At 41.2% G+C, this 16,305-nt stretch overlaps 1 protein-coding gene across 17 annotated transcripts in view; it reads right to left on the bottom strand.

The window, feature by feature from the left end:
- The window catches only part of ATXN7 (ataxin 7), a 141,791-nt gene that overhangs the window by 29,149 nt on the left and 96,337 nt on the right, over positions 1–16,305 (bottom strand). The window contains exon 1 of one of the 17 annotated variants that reach the window (XM_045051817.1): positions 4,769–6,018. The exons of the other annotated variants lie outside the window; for them this stretch is intronic. Coding sequence (XP_044907752.1) covers positions 4,769–4,835 — 67 coding nt within the window. The 5' untranslated portion in view covers positions 4,836–6,018. Of the gene's footprint in view, positions 1–4,768; positions 6,019–16,305 lie in introns of those variants that run through there. 17 annotated transcript variants of the gene reach the window in all.

The raw sequence follows: 16,305 nt of genomic DNA, 5'->3' as shown, positions 1-16,305 counted from the left end.
TTAGAATTCATTTACAAATGATTACATTCACACCAACCAAAAAAGGAATGCTCATTTGAGCTAAAGTTATTTTGAAAATAAAAATTTGGTTCATTTTCCTGATGATGGAAACGAGTCATATTCAGGAGGAACTGCAGGTGATGGAATGGAATGAAGGGAAGGTCTCAAATTCAGCTTATGGATCCAAAGGTGGAAATTTTAGGCAGATTATTGAAGAAATGATTCCTAAAACTCACAAACTCTCTAAATGAAACTCACCCTTTTGAACAGATTTGGTCAGGTAAGGTTAAAAAGAGTGTGTACTCTGTACGCAATGGCCTTATGAAAAATATCAATCCATACTTTAAGGAATGTATGATTTCATGGGGTCTTTGACAGTCCCATCCCACTAATACTCTAGAATTGCCCCCTTTTAAAATAAGGGGTTTGTCTGTTTGTTTTAAATAATCAAGCTCACACATGGCTATAAAACGTTAAATGCACGCGTATGGATCATTTGGCCAGGCATAGCAAGCAATCCCTGCATGTAACAAAAGGTTCAGTTTAGAAAGTTAGGGTCATTCATTTAAGCAAGCCCTTCACAGAATTTATTAAATTGCTTATTTTGATATCCAGATGGAAAAATAACTGCAATGTTATACTGCCAGCTCCCAATTAACCCAAACTGTCACAAGTGCACTTTCGGGCTGCCAACACAACTCCTGAAGGGTCAGCTGGCATTAGCGGTCTTTCTTAAAGATGACCCCTATAAAAACATCTAAGGTCAGGAAACTATAAAGGAAGACTACATATACATTTTTCAACTCTCAGAGCGTCTTCCTTCCACATCTACTTTGCACATCAGTGTTTTGCCTAAGACTTTTGACCTTCAAAGCTGAATCCCATTCCAGATCTTTCGTCGTTTCTGCACCTTACCTAGACTATTATTTACTTAATATATTCTTCAAAATTCAGTGACTGACTAGGCATAGCTAATTTAGCATTACCCTCAGCAATTTCTGTGAAGCTGTGACTTTGGTTTGACAAAGTACTTCTGTTTTTTTTCCTAATAATTATTAAAAAAAAAAAAAACTGGCATACCATGTAAATTCACACCATGGACATGAAGCATTAATGATGTGCTCACTACCTCCACTGTCAGCTTTTCCCTGTAAACTTCCTTCTTCTTATGTAAAGGCACTCGCGTGTGTTTGACCAGCAAACGTATTCCTACCCTACTCCCTGTCCTCACAGTTTCTCTTTAATCCAGATCTGCTTTTTCTTTGATCCAACTTCTTTAGGGTCTCTGGACACTTGATTAGACTACTCCAGAGAGAGCCTGGTGTAGTCTAATGCTAAAAAACACCCAACGGACGAAGACTGTCTCTGTAACATTCAAATCTCACGTTGGGGAATCCCAAACTGACCTCTGACAGGCAGTGCCTCAAAGGACAATTAGCCAAAATTGGAGCTGGGAGGCAGACTCAGAAAAGCACGCTTAGGTGGGTTACAAACAGCAATGAAAAACAGTGAGGAAGAAAAACTCTTTACCACAAAGCACTCAGCATCATTTCCACTAGAGAGATTTAATTGAAAAGGATGATTTCAACACTGGCTGCCCTAACAAATTAGTCTCCAACTGCGACTTCTGCCAAATGCATTTCTCCTCCCCCTAATGCAGAGGTGCTTTTAAATTAAAACATAAGGGGAAAGTGCAGAAAAGAGAGTCATTTACAGCACTTGGGCTACTTGAAACAACTTTTCACCAAAGGTCTATAATCAAATTATCAAGCTCTCCAAGCCAGTGCTTTATGATGAAAATAAAAGCCCCACGAAAAGTATTCCGGGTCTCCTGGCACTTCCACGTCTCTGGGCAGGGTGCGCCCTGCAGCATCCCCATTCACACTAGCGGCATGAAAGAGAACAGATCACAAAGGGCAGATTACAAGGGAGAACGACTCCGACTCCAGTGGGGGAAGGGACAGGCGTGAATGGATTGTAAATAATGTTGCTAAGAAGGGAGCAGAAATATGGCAACTTCAAATAATCCTCTTGCCAGGAATTCTTCCCGTGGGGACTGTTCTTTCCGTACTTTGCTTTCAAGTGAGAAATATGAAAACTTACTGAATATCTGGGGGTCCTCCTCCCCTGCCATCTTAACTTGTGGCTTTTGCAAACACTGCTAAAATGGCTTTGTAAAAATCTAAGTTTTTTTATTAAAGTAGAGGAAATGATAGAGAAAAAAGAAGAGGTGCTGAAGGGTAGGTACACCAGAGATCACCTTGGTCATGAGTGTGAAGCATCATTTCTTCATAATCACCGTCATAAGAAAGCTTGTTTTAAGGAAGAGTGAATGGTCGGAATGATCAGTTCATTTCCTTAATGGGGCCCTTCCTATGCTCTCGCAACCCTGTTCAAGGTACAGACTCTGAACTGCGGGTTATCATCATGATCTCAAACAGGCACACAAAGATGTTTTCAGTGAAAGCACCTTGGGGGAAAAGACAGCTTCTACCTTGAGCAAAACACAGCCACCAAACTCTAATTTTCTGCCACCATTTCTGACTATGGGCTATCATGCAACAAATGGCATGCTGGCTGACACTTCTACTTTGCTAACAGCCCTAAGGTCCTCTCTCTGCTGTGCTCAGGAAGCACAGTGTTACCCAAAGGATGCTGGCAGAGTACAGCAAGCAACCACGCTGCCTGAAACAAACATGATCTCACCGAGTGATGTGCACAACACTGTCGCCAAATTCATTCCCATCTCCCTCCCACTCCATCAATGACTTGAAATGTTTGTGTTTCTCCAGTATCGGCATGTGAAAAGAAAAAAGAGCCAAAACCACAAATCGACCAGTCTCTAGTTACTTCTGATTTAATCCTCCACTGGTTAGGGAATGAAGCATCCTACAGTTCAGTGATCTAACATTAGGAGTTTAATCTCCCAAAATTTGTTATAGAGTATGTGTGGTTCAGGCATCAATATACTCAGTCCTTCCACAAACTTCTCTCTAGTCACATTTTGGGCCTTGGTCACAGTTTTACCCAAATGAAAGATACAAAGCTATATCAAAATGCAAAAAGGAATTAAAAAAAAAAAAAGGATGTCTTTACCACTGCAATCCAAATTTTACACACACACTCACACACACACGTAGGAAAGACAGAATTAAAGGAAACCGGTAAAACTCAAATTCGAGTTCTCTTTTTCATTGTTTTTGTGTGGTGTGTTTTTAAAAATGAAAACTGCTGTGCAGGAACCCCCACAGGGAACATGGTCTTCCCAGGCCAAAAAAGAGTAGCAAGTCCAAGGTGCAAAGGAATGACGGCATCATCTGCTGCAAGTGCTGCATCGAGTGGAAGTCACATTCTTATCGCTAGTCCCTGCTAATTCGGTATCCTTTTAATTTCACTTTATTTTGGATGGGGGAGGGAAGGAGACAGTGAACACGGGAACACCAAAAACCTCAAACTCAGAACGCAGTCCAAAATGCCTCCTTCATTAAGCACCCTGTTTAATAAGGAACGGATGATTCATTACCTAACAATGCCAATGTTTTCAATGAGTTTGTAGCATAGGTTTGTTCCCCCCCACCCCCACCCCTGCCCACAATGCTCCCCAAAAAGAGAAACACAGTATCTGCCCCACCTATAGGCTAGGGCTGTCAACTAATGAACATCAAAAGCAATATTCAAAAAAAAAAAAACAAAAATACAAAAAAAAATCCAATATTCAAAAACGAAACTACAAAGAGCAAAACTAAAACTGCCTGACAAAAGAGAGTTTAAAAAAGATAAATTCTAAGGAATTAACAGCAATTTGGTTAAAGGTTTAAGATCTGTTTACAGTCCTTCAAACTGGTAAATTTTAACCTCAATTAAAACTATCCGGTCAAGCTCATTACTGCAGAAGCCATGAAATGTGAATCCAGTGAAAAGTAAAGAACTCAACTGTCACCTCACTCCCTGCTTACCGACAGAAGCACGAGACAGGGTAACTTGGAGAAGAGCCTCCCAACAGAGCCCAAAACAATCAGCTTGGCTGTACCGGCTACCTTGATAACACAACTGAAAAAAGTCGTCCTTTCTGGCAGTCAGTCTGTAATTAAATTTTTATACACTCAATTTAAGTAACTGAATGACTTTCCAGGGCTACTGTTTGTATCTTGAAGTTGTTCTTCCTCTTGACACAGTGTTCTGCTGGAACCTTTGCTATGGATTTGAAGTATCTGACCAAACAGCTTTCAAACACATTCGACAGGAAACACTATGAACTGCTTGTCATAAAACCTCACTTACCACAAGTGAGATAAAAAACAAACAGTTAAAGCGTGTTACAACGTTCCTCCATTTTTAGAGAGCGGCGTAACTAATGCTTTCCCTGTTTTGAGATACGGGAACCGTGTGGTGCAAACCTCAGCATTTTGTTGGAGTTAATAACAAACTAGACTCCTGTCTGCGTTTGAACTTTGTCCAGATCACTCAAATGACATTTCAGAATGGCTCCTGCGGACGGCTTGCAGCAGCTAATCCCCCTTGTTGTGATTACCCGCTCGGACCCACCAGCTCTGCAGAGCTCACTCCCTCTGCCACTCCAGCAACAGACAGCCCAGGGCCTGCTGGCAGGGGAGGCCAAACGCCAGGAGGAAAGAGGCCTGCGCGAACTCCTCCCGCTCTGCTTGCTTCCATGTAATGTTAGCAAAGACCTAACCCACCTCCCGCAAGCTCATCCCCAACTGGGCCCCGGGCCAAGCCCAGCCTCTGAAAACTGCCTCGGAAAACTTACCCAGTGGAGCTTTCAGCCCTCGTGCGGAGGAAGGGCTGTTCTGGAGAGGCTTCTTGTCACCTTCCATTCACATAATCTGGTTGTGCTTCATTGCACACTTGCTACTGCAAGCTTGCATCATGACTTGGGTCTGCCCACCAACTCCAAATATGCTCCATGTTTGGTCTTATGTAACATTTGCTACTACTGTAAAAAGCACTTGAATTACAAAGGTCCTGGCAGATCAACAGAAAACAAGGGGTGGAGTCTAATTTCAACTAATATGGTCATACAAGGCGTCCTGGCTGGTGTAAATTAATCCTTCTATTTGAAAGGCAACTTGCCCAAACGGGGGAAGATGGAATTTATAAATTTAACCTCCTAAAATGTGAATTTACTCACACCCTGATTTTTCTGAATACCTTTAAAATGGACACTGCTGCTTCCAGGTATATTGGAAAATTTATATGATTCATTATACAGTTTATAAGCCTCGATAAACTGGAAAGTTTTAAAGTCAATGCATTTCTACAAAGAGTTGCAGTCTTTTTCGACATTTCATTTCCCCATGATCTATACTTTAAAATAACTAAAATTTGTCACTCTGAAGTCTACTTTCCTTTCTTAAATCTAGTAACAAAAATTTTAACCAATTTTCTATGCATATTTGTAAAATGCATCTTATTTCAGAACAATATACACCTGACTCTCTGAAGCCTGGTGCTCAATCACTAGATGACTGACTAAAGCTAGGACCTTTTATACTTTTAATCCAAAAACTTGTCTCCCTAATGACTCTTTATAAACAGTGTCTTCCTGGTCTGTTTCTCTATGTCAGCCCTATTATACTCCCCATAAAACTATTCTCCTACTCTCAAATCCCCAAATCTTACTGTCAAATAGACATGGAAAAAATGGCCAACTGATCTGAGTTTTATGATGATAAAGGCTGCACACATAAATAGACTCAGATGTCTGATAGTTCAGAATGAACACTTTTAAATGTCAAAAGGAGGGGGGAAATTCCTCTACAGAATCCCATCACCCCATAGAGAATATTTGGCAAGAAGTCATGAATTACATGTGTGGAAAAGATTTGGCCTGGAAGGGGTGGGAAAGAGTTGTGAGACGTAGGAAATGGTTTCTATTAGAGCAGACACAAATTCTAAATTTATTCTAAAACAAAAGAGTAATAGCCACACTGCTTTATTTTCATGGCAAGCAATCAGATCCTGACCATGGCAACAATATTAAGATCCAGAGGGTTTTCTCAAACCTACTTCCCCCCCCCACCCCCCACCCCCACCCCCCGCCAGGCTTCTTATAATCACATTCACACAATGCAAAGCTATAGTGGTCTTTAAAAGACTCCAGGAGGACACCAGGTAAGGGGCATCAGCAGATCAAGCACAGGATGAAAACACCTTTCAAAATTACTTAGCAAAAATAAGTTTAGATTAATTCAGTGAAGGTCTTCTTAAGCTAGAAGAAAAAACTCCATTGCTATCCTACTTGATTGCAACAGGTCTGCACCCACCCACCCTTCCCAAGGGGCAGCTGAGGAATCTCCTTGATGTCATTGGTCACAGGACAAAACAGATAAGGGGCCTTTTCTCAGACGAAGACTCCGTTCCACATCACTGCACCTATCAGGCCAGACCCCAGAGTCCTCGCTCTTCTCCCAGCACAAATACGTGCCTTTCTAATGTTCGCTTTTGTGGGGAAAAAATATCATTATCATTACACAACCCAGCCAATCCACGAGTTCTGATAATCAAATCTTTCTATAATCCTGGTGAAAACTAGGGTGAATTGCAACAAACCTTGTTCTTTTTTTTTTGTTTTAAGTTTATTTTATTTATTTTGTGAGAGAGCAAGCACAGGGAGGGGCAGAGAGGCGGGGAGGGAGAGAGAGAGAGAAAGAGAGAGAGAGAGAGAGAGAGAGAGAGAATATCCCAAGCAGGGTCCGCACTGTCAGCGTGGAGCCAGATACGGGGCTCAAACTCACAAATCGTGAGATCATGACCTGAGCCACCCCGGTGTCCCTCAGCAAACATCCTTAATGGCTACAAATACATATATTTTAATTTTACATATGGTTCACCCTTAAACAATGTTAGGGTTAGGGGCACTGACTGCTGCCCCCCCACCAGGTGAAAAAATCTGTTAAATTTTTGACTCCCCAAAATCTTAACTACTAAAATTCTACAGTTGGTGAGAAGCCTTACCACTGACATAAAGCTACTTAATATTTTCAATGTTATATGTATTAAATACTGTATTCTTAAAATGAGCTAGAGAAAACATTATTTAGAAAGCCATAAGGAAAAGAAAAGTACATTTACGGTACTGTACTACATCTATTGAAAAAAATCTGTGGATAAATGGGTAAAATCTGCACAGCTCAAACCCATGTTGTTCAACAGTCAATTGCATAAACAAGAGAGAAACAATTTAAACTTAAATTTTTAAGACCTATATCCAAAAAGGGATGAATGATAGTGTAAGCCAGGAAAATATAACTTCGTACAACAAGAATATATACAAATACACAAAAGCTGGTCTTTTTCAAACACACACATTCTTCTCTCTGAATGCCCTGAGTAAAATAGTTAAGCAAATGCTTAATTAAATACTACTTTGTTCTGCTTGGACAGCATTAGTACTATTTTCATTTTTTCTTTTTCTTTTTTAAGTAGGCTTCACACCCAGTGTGGAGGCCAAAGTGGGATTTGAACTCACGACCCTGAGATCAAGAGTTAGATGCTTAATCGACTGAGTCACCCAGGAGCTCTGCATGATTACTATTTTCTACAAACCATCTCCCAATATCCTATCCAAATGAAGCTTATTTGGTATTAAGTTTCCCAATGATGGCTCATGTTTAAATGTCTAGGTATGGGGACATGGTCACATTTCTTTTCTCTTATGAAAAAAAAAAACTGAAAGACTATAGACTAAAAAAAGCCTGAGACTAAAATACCATTTTAGTAGAATAATATCCATGCCTTACAGACTAAAAATTATAGGTATCGGAGGTGTTGCGGATGGCGTGCAGGCATCACATTTATTCTGGTGCACAAAGGAGTCCTGAACTGACAAAACTCTTCCGTGAATTAGTCTGCGCACAGCAAACACACACACCAGCAGCAGCCAGGGAGGGCAGCGCCTTGAAGGCTTGGGTTCAGGGGGCAGCTAGCCCGCAGTCTCATCACTTCCAGTTGTGCGGCCTTGGCCAAGACACTTGTGTCCCTCAGGGTCGGTGTCCTCTCTGGGGACGTGCTAAGACTGCCTCCTCCTATTGGGCCGTGGTGAGGGGTCAGGAGGTGACGTACGTGACACAGGGACCGGCACATCTTCAGTGCTCAATAAATGTTAGCTTTTATGATTGGAATCAAGGAGAAACTGGATGGTGGGCATCATGTGAAGGAACGGGAGAAAGAGATTGCTGCTACAGAAATTAGTGATGTCCCCAGCAAATCTTGGGATTTCCTAAATCAAATCCCTGAGAGGCCGGCAGGTGTCATCTGGTGTTCGGCACAGCAAGCAACAAGTTGTTGGCAGTTGGTAAAGGCTGTGCTCCTGTCACTGGTGGTAGCCAGTTCTCCAGTTTACAGGAGCCACAAGTCTCCACTGACTTCACTTCAGTGTCTCAGCAGGCCGGGCAAGTTATAATTGGCCTTAATTGGCACTTACAGGAGCTTTAACATTCCTTACCTGCTGCCAAGGAACACTTGAAAGGGGGAGAAAGTATTTTCAAACTTGGAAATACCAAGCGATTCATTCAGCTGTGGGCTTGGAAGCCTGCTATCCAGAATCAGATTAGCTTCACCAAGAAATGTTGCTATGTTATTATCCAGTGCTCATTAGGTACTCACGCCGGATTAGGAGAGGTGGGAGATGAAGTTTAAATGGGGATAATTCACCTTGGGGGCTAATACCATGCAGCAGCCTTCCTCTGGCTGCCATCATCTGATCTTTCGGTGGACGGCTCTTCAGGGCTCCGCCACACTTCATCCGTGTATCCCTTTTCAACTGTTCAAATTGTTCAAAGGCAGGGAAATTAAGTAAGTATAACCTCATGGCCTGATTTACATAGGCTTTGTGTTAACCACAGTCTGACCTCAGTCCAGTCATTATCTGATACACAAAGTGAACACTGTTAGAAGGTGACCAATCATGCCAAATGCAAGGAGGATAATGAGATCAGAAATAAAACAAACAGATTCTTAAAATCATCAGTCCTGCAATTAAATTCACCCCAAAATGTTATCTTCTAGGAGCCTATACATTTTGCAGAAAGGGATCTCAGCCTAGCTGACCTAGATTTCTCCCAAAGGTAAATTCCAAGCAGGATGAATAGAAATTTCCCACAGATGCCAGGAAAATTGCCTGTGATTGCTTAAATCAATGTATTTTTTTTTAAATCATCACTTGTTTTGAAAGATCTCTTGAAATCCTACTATCGTTACATATTACTCAAACTCAGAACATCCATGCTAACACTGATAGTAAAAAAGTTTGCACTTGTTTCAGAAACTTAGTGCAGAGTTAGATCACAATCAGTTACATTTGTGTGTGTGTCTGAAACACTTTAAGACACTTTAGAAAAAGAAACTGAATTTTAGAAACTGAATACTCCTGGTGGTGATATTCTCAAGCACACCTAATAGATATAAAGGATGATAGCCTTTGGGGAAAACAATCTAGTAGCAGCTATTAACAATGCATAGAAGTACCCTTTCTGACCCAGGAATCCCTTCCTGAGACTAATCCCAAAGAAACAAAACCACAAATAGGTGACGACATATGTAGGAGGATGGTTACTGCTCTTTTGTTCATGGAGGCAAAAAGGAGGAAATAAGTGTATGTCCACAGAGGACTTCAATGAGGAAGCTACTGTACAGCCACAACTTAGAATAGTGAGCAACCATGAAAAAGGGGCGAATAGTGTTATCCTGGCCTGTGAATAAATTCCCACGTGGTATTGCTGAGTAGAAAAGAAGCAGAAGTGTGCATCATAGAATCCATTTTCTGTAAAACTATGACCACAAGTCCTTACTAAGAAAGGATTAGATGGGCCTGCATAAAGTTATTAGCATGAGAAAAATACAGAAGCATGTATATACTAAGTTATGTACTAATAATGTACCAAGTTACATAGATGGTTTAACAGTAGACAGAAGACTATTACAGCTGGAAAAGGTGGGTAGGCAGAAAGCCAATGAAATAAGAAAAAAGTAGGCTGAACTGAAAATAGCATATTTGAGATTAATATATTTGTCTATGTAAAAATACATGATGTTTATATATTTAATATATTCATGCATTATTCAAAAACTCCATAAGGAACAAATTTTTGTTCTTAAAAAATGCACCGTAAGAGGAAGAAAAATTTAGACAATGTGCAATTCTGCGATTACATCAAACAAGCATATTCTGATTAGGGCTCCCGTTTTATTTGTTTGGCTAAACAGACTGAGATTCAAGTAGCACGACTAAGCACAGTAAGGATCACGTAGAAAAAAGGCCGGTTAGTCACTCTGGTGAAACAATATTTTAACTTTCTTTTTCTTTTTTTTAATTTATTTTGAGAGAGACAGAGACAGCACGAGTGGGGGAGGGGCAGCAAGAGAGGAAGAGAGAGAATCCCAAGCAGGCTCTGCACTGCTACAGAGCCCGACGAGGGGCCGGAACCCACAAAGCCTTGAGATGATGACCTGAGCCAAAAGCAAGAGCCGGATGCTTAACCGGCTGAGCCATCCTGGTGCCCCATCAATATTTTAACTTTCTAAAGCTCACTACAAATCTCCAGTATTACGAATTCTAACAATCTTTTAAAAACATCAAGCATAAGAAGCAATAAACAAATTTCATTCCAGAGTTTATTTTTGACTCTAGGAGATTCCAAATCAAGAGCTCTATCATGTGTGATTAGGGGCTTACTGACTGTATTTTAACTTTTAAAACTGAGATAGTTACCTTCCCTGATCTTTCTCTTTATTTTTTTTTAACATTTTAATTTATTTTTTTAGAGACAGAGACAGAGCACGAGCGGAGGAGGGGCAGAGGGAGAGGGAGAGGGAGAGGGAGAGGGAGAGGGAGAGGGAGAGGGAGAGGGAGAGGGAGAGGGAGAGGGAGACACAGAATCTGAAGCACGCTCCACGCTCCGAGCTGTCAGCACAGAGCCCGAGGCAGAGCTTGAACCCACAAACCATGAGATCAGGACCTGAGCCCAAGTCGGATGCTTAACCGACTGAGCCACCCAGGCGCCCCTTTCTCTTTATTTTTAAACTTCAAAACACACAAGAGGAAAAGGTATAAAATTTCTTTGAAGTTCAGAGAACTGCTGCCTTAATACCAAAACGCAGAAGTAAACCCAAAGGCTGGGATTTCTATATATACAATGTGAAATGAGGACGGAAAGGGCTAAATTTAGCCACTGCTCCCTTGCCTCAAACCAGTTTGTTTTATGGGCTTGGACTAGCCCGTGCCTGGGAGGAAGTGTCCCAGCCAGGGACACCCAGCCAGGTGTTACAGCATCACGAAGTGATAAAAACTCCCTCTTCTGGTCACATGTAAGACCACAGTTAAACAGGGTGGAAAAAGCAGGTGTGTGTGTATCTTAACTACTAACCATACAAATTAAGTCTCGTGAAATGACTCAGGATAAACATCTTTCAGCAAATATAACTAAAATGTGGCTTTATATCCTGAAATATCAGCTTTAAAATCTGAAGCACAGCCAACCTAATGATGTCTATGTATAGTAGACAAGTCAAGAATAGCACGGGTAAATAGCCAATTTTTATTTATTGATTGATTGATGCTGCTAGAAACTCACATTTTCACTGTCTTATTCTGGTGACACAAATCAGATCTGTTGAAGTAGTTCATTAAATCACCATAATACTAACCTGGAGGGCAGCTCTGACCAGCCTCTGTGTGGAGAATCAATACAGTGAAATAACTGTCAGACATTCCCAAAGAATGTTCTTGAAAGCACTGCCTGTCCTAATGCAACACTGAAAAGCCACATGTCTCTCAATAGAGAACTGGTGGCATTAGTTTAAATACACCAGTGAATGGAATAATAGGCAGTCTTTAAAAAGAAAGAAATAATGTAATAAGAATTAACATGAAAAAATAAGATTATTAGGTTAAAAAAGTAAATCTGTAACAAATCTAATGTGTTTGTGTCTGAGGGAAAACAAGAAACATGCAGCCACATAAGTCTAGGAACTAGAAACCTTCCCAGGGTGTATGCCAGACTGCAGCCCTGAAAATATGGAGGAGCTTTATTCATTCTGATTTCATGCTTATCCTCCTCTTTCATACTTATTTTTTTTTTACAAGGTATGTTACTACCCTAGTAATGAAAACAAACCAAAATGCATGTGTTTTTGTTTTTTAATCAGTATGTTTTTGTTACCCAAATGAGAACTTGAGAACTCCCCTCCCAGGAAAGTGTACATATCCCCTTCTGTTTCCTGGCCCCTATGCCTAGGTAACTGTTCTATCAAAACAACAACAACAAAAGGAAAAATAAATGACCCCCACAGCTTGGTATCTTTGCAATAATTATCTTCAACCCCTACAATATTTAGAAAATGCCTAAAGACTTGAATATAATACATCAAGGTTCTTCATTCAGGTCAGCACACCTCATTAAAAAAGAAAGAAAAAGAAAGCCCACGTACAAACTGAAAGAACAAGCCCCTGCTCCGTAAACTAGGTAAATTCATCCAGCCGCCTGAGCCAAAATTGCCATGAGTCATCCGTCGTCCTGCTTCCCCCATGTTGCTAATCCCCAGACCATGGGCAGGCCCCGCTGGCTTTCTACTTCCACACAGACTGCAATTCCAGCCACAGCTTGAAGCCTTTGCCACAGTCTTCCTCTGAGTTTTTCCTCCCGACCCAGCTCTCAACTGGACTAGGGCAGAACAGCCTAGCCTACCAACTGGCCTCCCTTCTTCCACTCCTGCCCGTGTCCCACAGAGCAAGCATAAATCAGATCAAGTCACTTTCCTGCTCAAAACCCTCCAGCAACTTCGAATCACCTGCATTGTCCAATCCTGAGCCTCTGAGCCCAGGACGACCTGGCCCCAGTCCCCCCTTTATGGAACCTCAACCCAGACCCCTCATTTCCTGACACACTGCTTCTCCACCTCCTCACTGGTCTTCCTGTCATGCCCATCTCAGCCTATCTACACTTGCTGTTTTCTCTGTGGTCAACAAAGGTCCTCCACATCTTCAAATGGCTGGCTCTTCTTCTCAGTGAGCTTCAATATCAACAACTCAGAGCAGCTTTCTTTGACTAGCCTTATCTAAAGGGTCTTGCCCAGGGGTCATCATTCTCTCTCACATTATTCCCAGCATTTGTCACCACATGAAGTGATCTTAGGTTACTTGATTTTGTCTCCACCCTCCCTAACCAGAATATAAGCTGCATGAGAGACACTGTTTTCTTCGTTCAGGGGGAGCAACGCCTACAACAGACATTAGGTAGTCAGTAAGTATTTGTTAAATGCATGAATAATATCACAGCCAACTTATTTATTTTTTTAAAGTAACTGGTAAGGCACAGTAATAAAGACAGAGATTTCATTAAGAGGAAAAATCAATACTTTTTGTAAGTATAAGTTTAAATGCTGCTCCTACAAATGGCATAAATACTACTACTTCAAGATACTACTTATTACATAACTGAGGGAAAAAGATAAAATTTATTACCTAGGGACAAACTGGTCCTTTATTTGATGCTACTGAAGTTATATGAAAAGATTAATTAGCACTATTCGGCTTGTGGCAAAGAAAAACTGAATTCACTGCGTTTATTTTATATCATGTTATTTTCCGTGACGTGAAGTTTAGGTCACATGGTCAACTTCGAATTTCCACGGAGAGTTAAATTAACGTCTACCTTGACATCATTCACATTTTGATGTGCCTGCTCGGGTTAGCTCCCTTCCCTGACTCAGCTCTGACTGCAGGACAAAGGCCTGGCATATGTCTCCCAAGCAAAGAGTCAAGTATTTTTGGCTCGGCAACAACTTTCAATCTTTATACTGACTACAGAAATAAATATGCCAACCAACTCTCTTTAAAGAAACTACAGAATGTTAGGGGCTGGAACAAAAAGAGGAGGCGCTTGGCTCTGGATAGCTACTATGGATTTAGGATTAAAAAAGTAGAACAGGCCAAAGAGAAATCCAACAACTATGCTAAATCAATTATCTACCTACTACCATTATGTCTTCAAATTACTGAATGCTCTGAGGTAATGGGTTTATGATGCTGACCCAGCTACTCTACGCCACCTTTAAAGTTCTACCTGAGCTAGGACATCTGTCACTAATGATAGCTTTGTGACATGTGGAATTCATTACACCTTCCCTAGATTTTCTTTTAACTCTATACATCCTTATTACAAGCAAGAGAAATAGATAGGAGTAGCCAGAAAACCTGGCCTGGTACATTTTATCCATGTGAAAGAAATTTAATTTAGGAGTTTTACTTGTAAACTGGGAATAGAACTATCCACTCGATGGGCCTCAAAGAACAGGAAATGAGACAATACATGTAAAAATGCTTACTGAATCATCAAAGTGCTATTAAAAATCATCATTAATCTGTGGACTCTCAGGTGAATGGCAATCCTAAAAAGATTCACTATCACTAAAAGTTTCAAAGTAGAAACAGGCCCAGATTATAAAAATGCAGTGACCAAATTTAGCTGGCACACTGGAGCGAACAGGGAAGCATTTTTTCTTCATACAAAAACAAAGTTACTCAACAGCCAAATAAAACAACTCATTGAAAATACCCGAAACTGTTACTTTCCATCAGATGGCAAAAGGGGAGGGGTGTTCTTTATTAGACAGCAAAACCTCTGCTTTGTGATGTAGATTCATTGAATTACATGACAGCAATCACTGGTCACAACTATTTTAAGTGGTGTCAACAACGGGAATCAGCATTTATGCCAGAACCAGCCCATCAGATCTCACAGACTAAGAGTCATTTTGCTCTTATACTAACATTCTTTGAAATCAATTAAATTAGCTCAAAAATGCAGGAGTCATTTCAACTTACTGATCTTCTGATGAAAATGACATTTTTGAAAAATATAATTTATGCTGGCATCTAAAAGAATCCAAACCACCTCAGTGCACTTCAAGGAACATTAAATCCAAGCAATGTGTGGGGCTGTTAATTTTGCAGGATCGTAATATCTGCAAGTAGAGAGGGCTGCAAGATCACCGCAGTGTTTCTGCTAGCTCTGCTTATACCAAGTTCTGAAAAACCCAGACTGATGATATGCCACCCACTCTCCCTGCCCCCACGCCCATCTATGAACAGAGGTCTGGGACGGACAGATGTTTCACACTGAGGACCAGACTCACGTTCCACTCACAGTGACTGGCAGGGGTTCAGTACGTTATCAATACATAAAAGACCAAGGGTATTTGTCCTCTGTGATCCTTCTGCAGATCAAAATGTGACTGGAGAATTCTGCTTCCTAGGCATGATAAATCCTACCGCTAGGGTTGGTTGGCCTCAGTGGACAGCTCCTTAAGCACCAGAGGAAATCAAATCCAATAGCTTGAGCTGGTGTTTCCTAAAACATGGAGCAGGTATCACTCCCCAACACTCACAACCTTAAAGCTCAAGTGACAACTTACTCCTTTCTCCGCATCTCTTTCAGTTCTTCTGATAACATCACAACTACTGTGTGGATAACACTTGCCTAAACCGTGCTAGTCTTAGTCTCCCCTTCCACAAAGGGAGCAGGCCTCAGAGCTGGCACCGGCAAGAACGGTAACAAAGAATTTAATCATCTTTTCCCTGTATTTATTTTTACGCCTTGCATGTATGGCAAACAACACTAGTCTTCCTGTTGATGATTGTGGTAAGGTTTTGTTTGCAACGGACTGACTTTAAATAGAAATGGTTTGATTTAAAGAAAAATACTAAATGGAATTATGTAAGCGAATCATAAACATTGAACCCGGTTGATTAAAATCAAAGGAAGGTGGCAGAGGCACATGTGACTATGAGGCCTTGCTCAGGGACTGAGGGCTGAGCCAAAAGGTGAACACACGGGTCAACGTAACTAACCTGGGGCAAAATACTTCAACAGCTGACAATGCAAGCAGGGTTTCAACTTATTACAGATTCTAACTGCGGCATCTGCCCAAGCCGAATGAACAGCACTCGTTTACTTCACCTAGGTAAGATCAGCTCATGTCTGCTTTACAAAAGACAGGTTGGGAGGAACCGAGGTATTCGTTGGAAGCAAACTCCAAGAGGAGCAGCAGAGAAGCCCAAACACACAGTGTGTCACAATCACATGGGACGTTCTTCCAACACAGAACCCCAAAGGCACCCCAAAAGTCATCAGCTGATCCTATCTGTTCAGACCCACAGCCAATGGATGTAAACAGGACTACACATTTTATGCTATTCAGTAGCCGGCTTAGGACCAACACACTGATTATGGAGACTCCCGACTTGGTAAACAAGCTCAAAAGAAGGGTGCTTCTGGCCACAGGGAA

The sequence above is a fragment of the Felis catus genome, chromosome A2 (genome assembly GCF_018350175.1).
Source record: "Felis catus isolate Fca126 chromosome A2, F.catus_Fca126_mat1.0, whole genome shotgun sequence".
NCBI lineage: Eukaryota > Metazoa > Chordata > Mammalia > Carnivora > Felidae > Felis > Felis catus.
The sequence above is the reverse complement of the archived record's forward strand: the minus strand, read 5'-3'. Positions and strand labels throughout refer to the sequence as shown.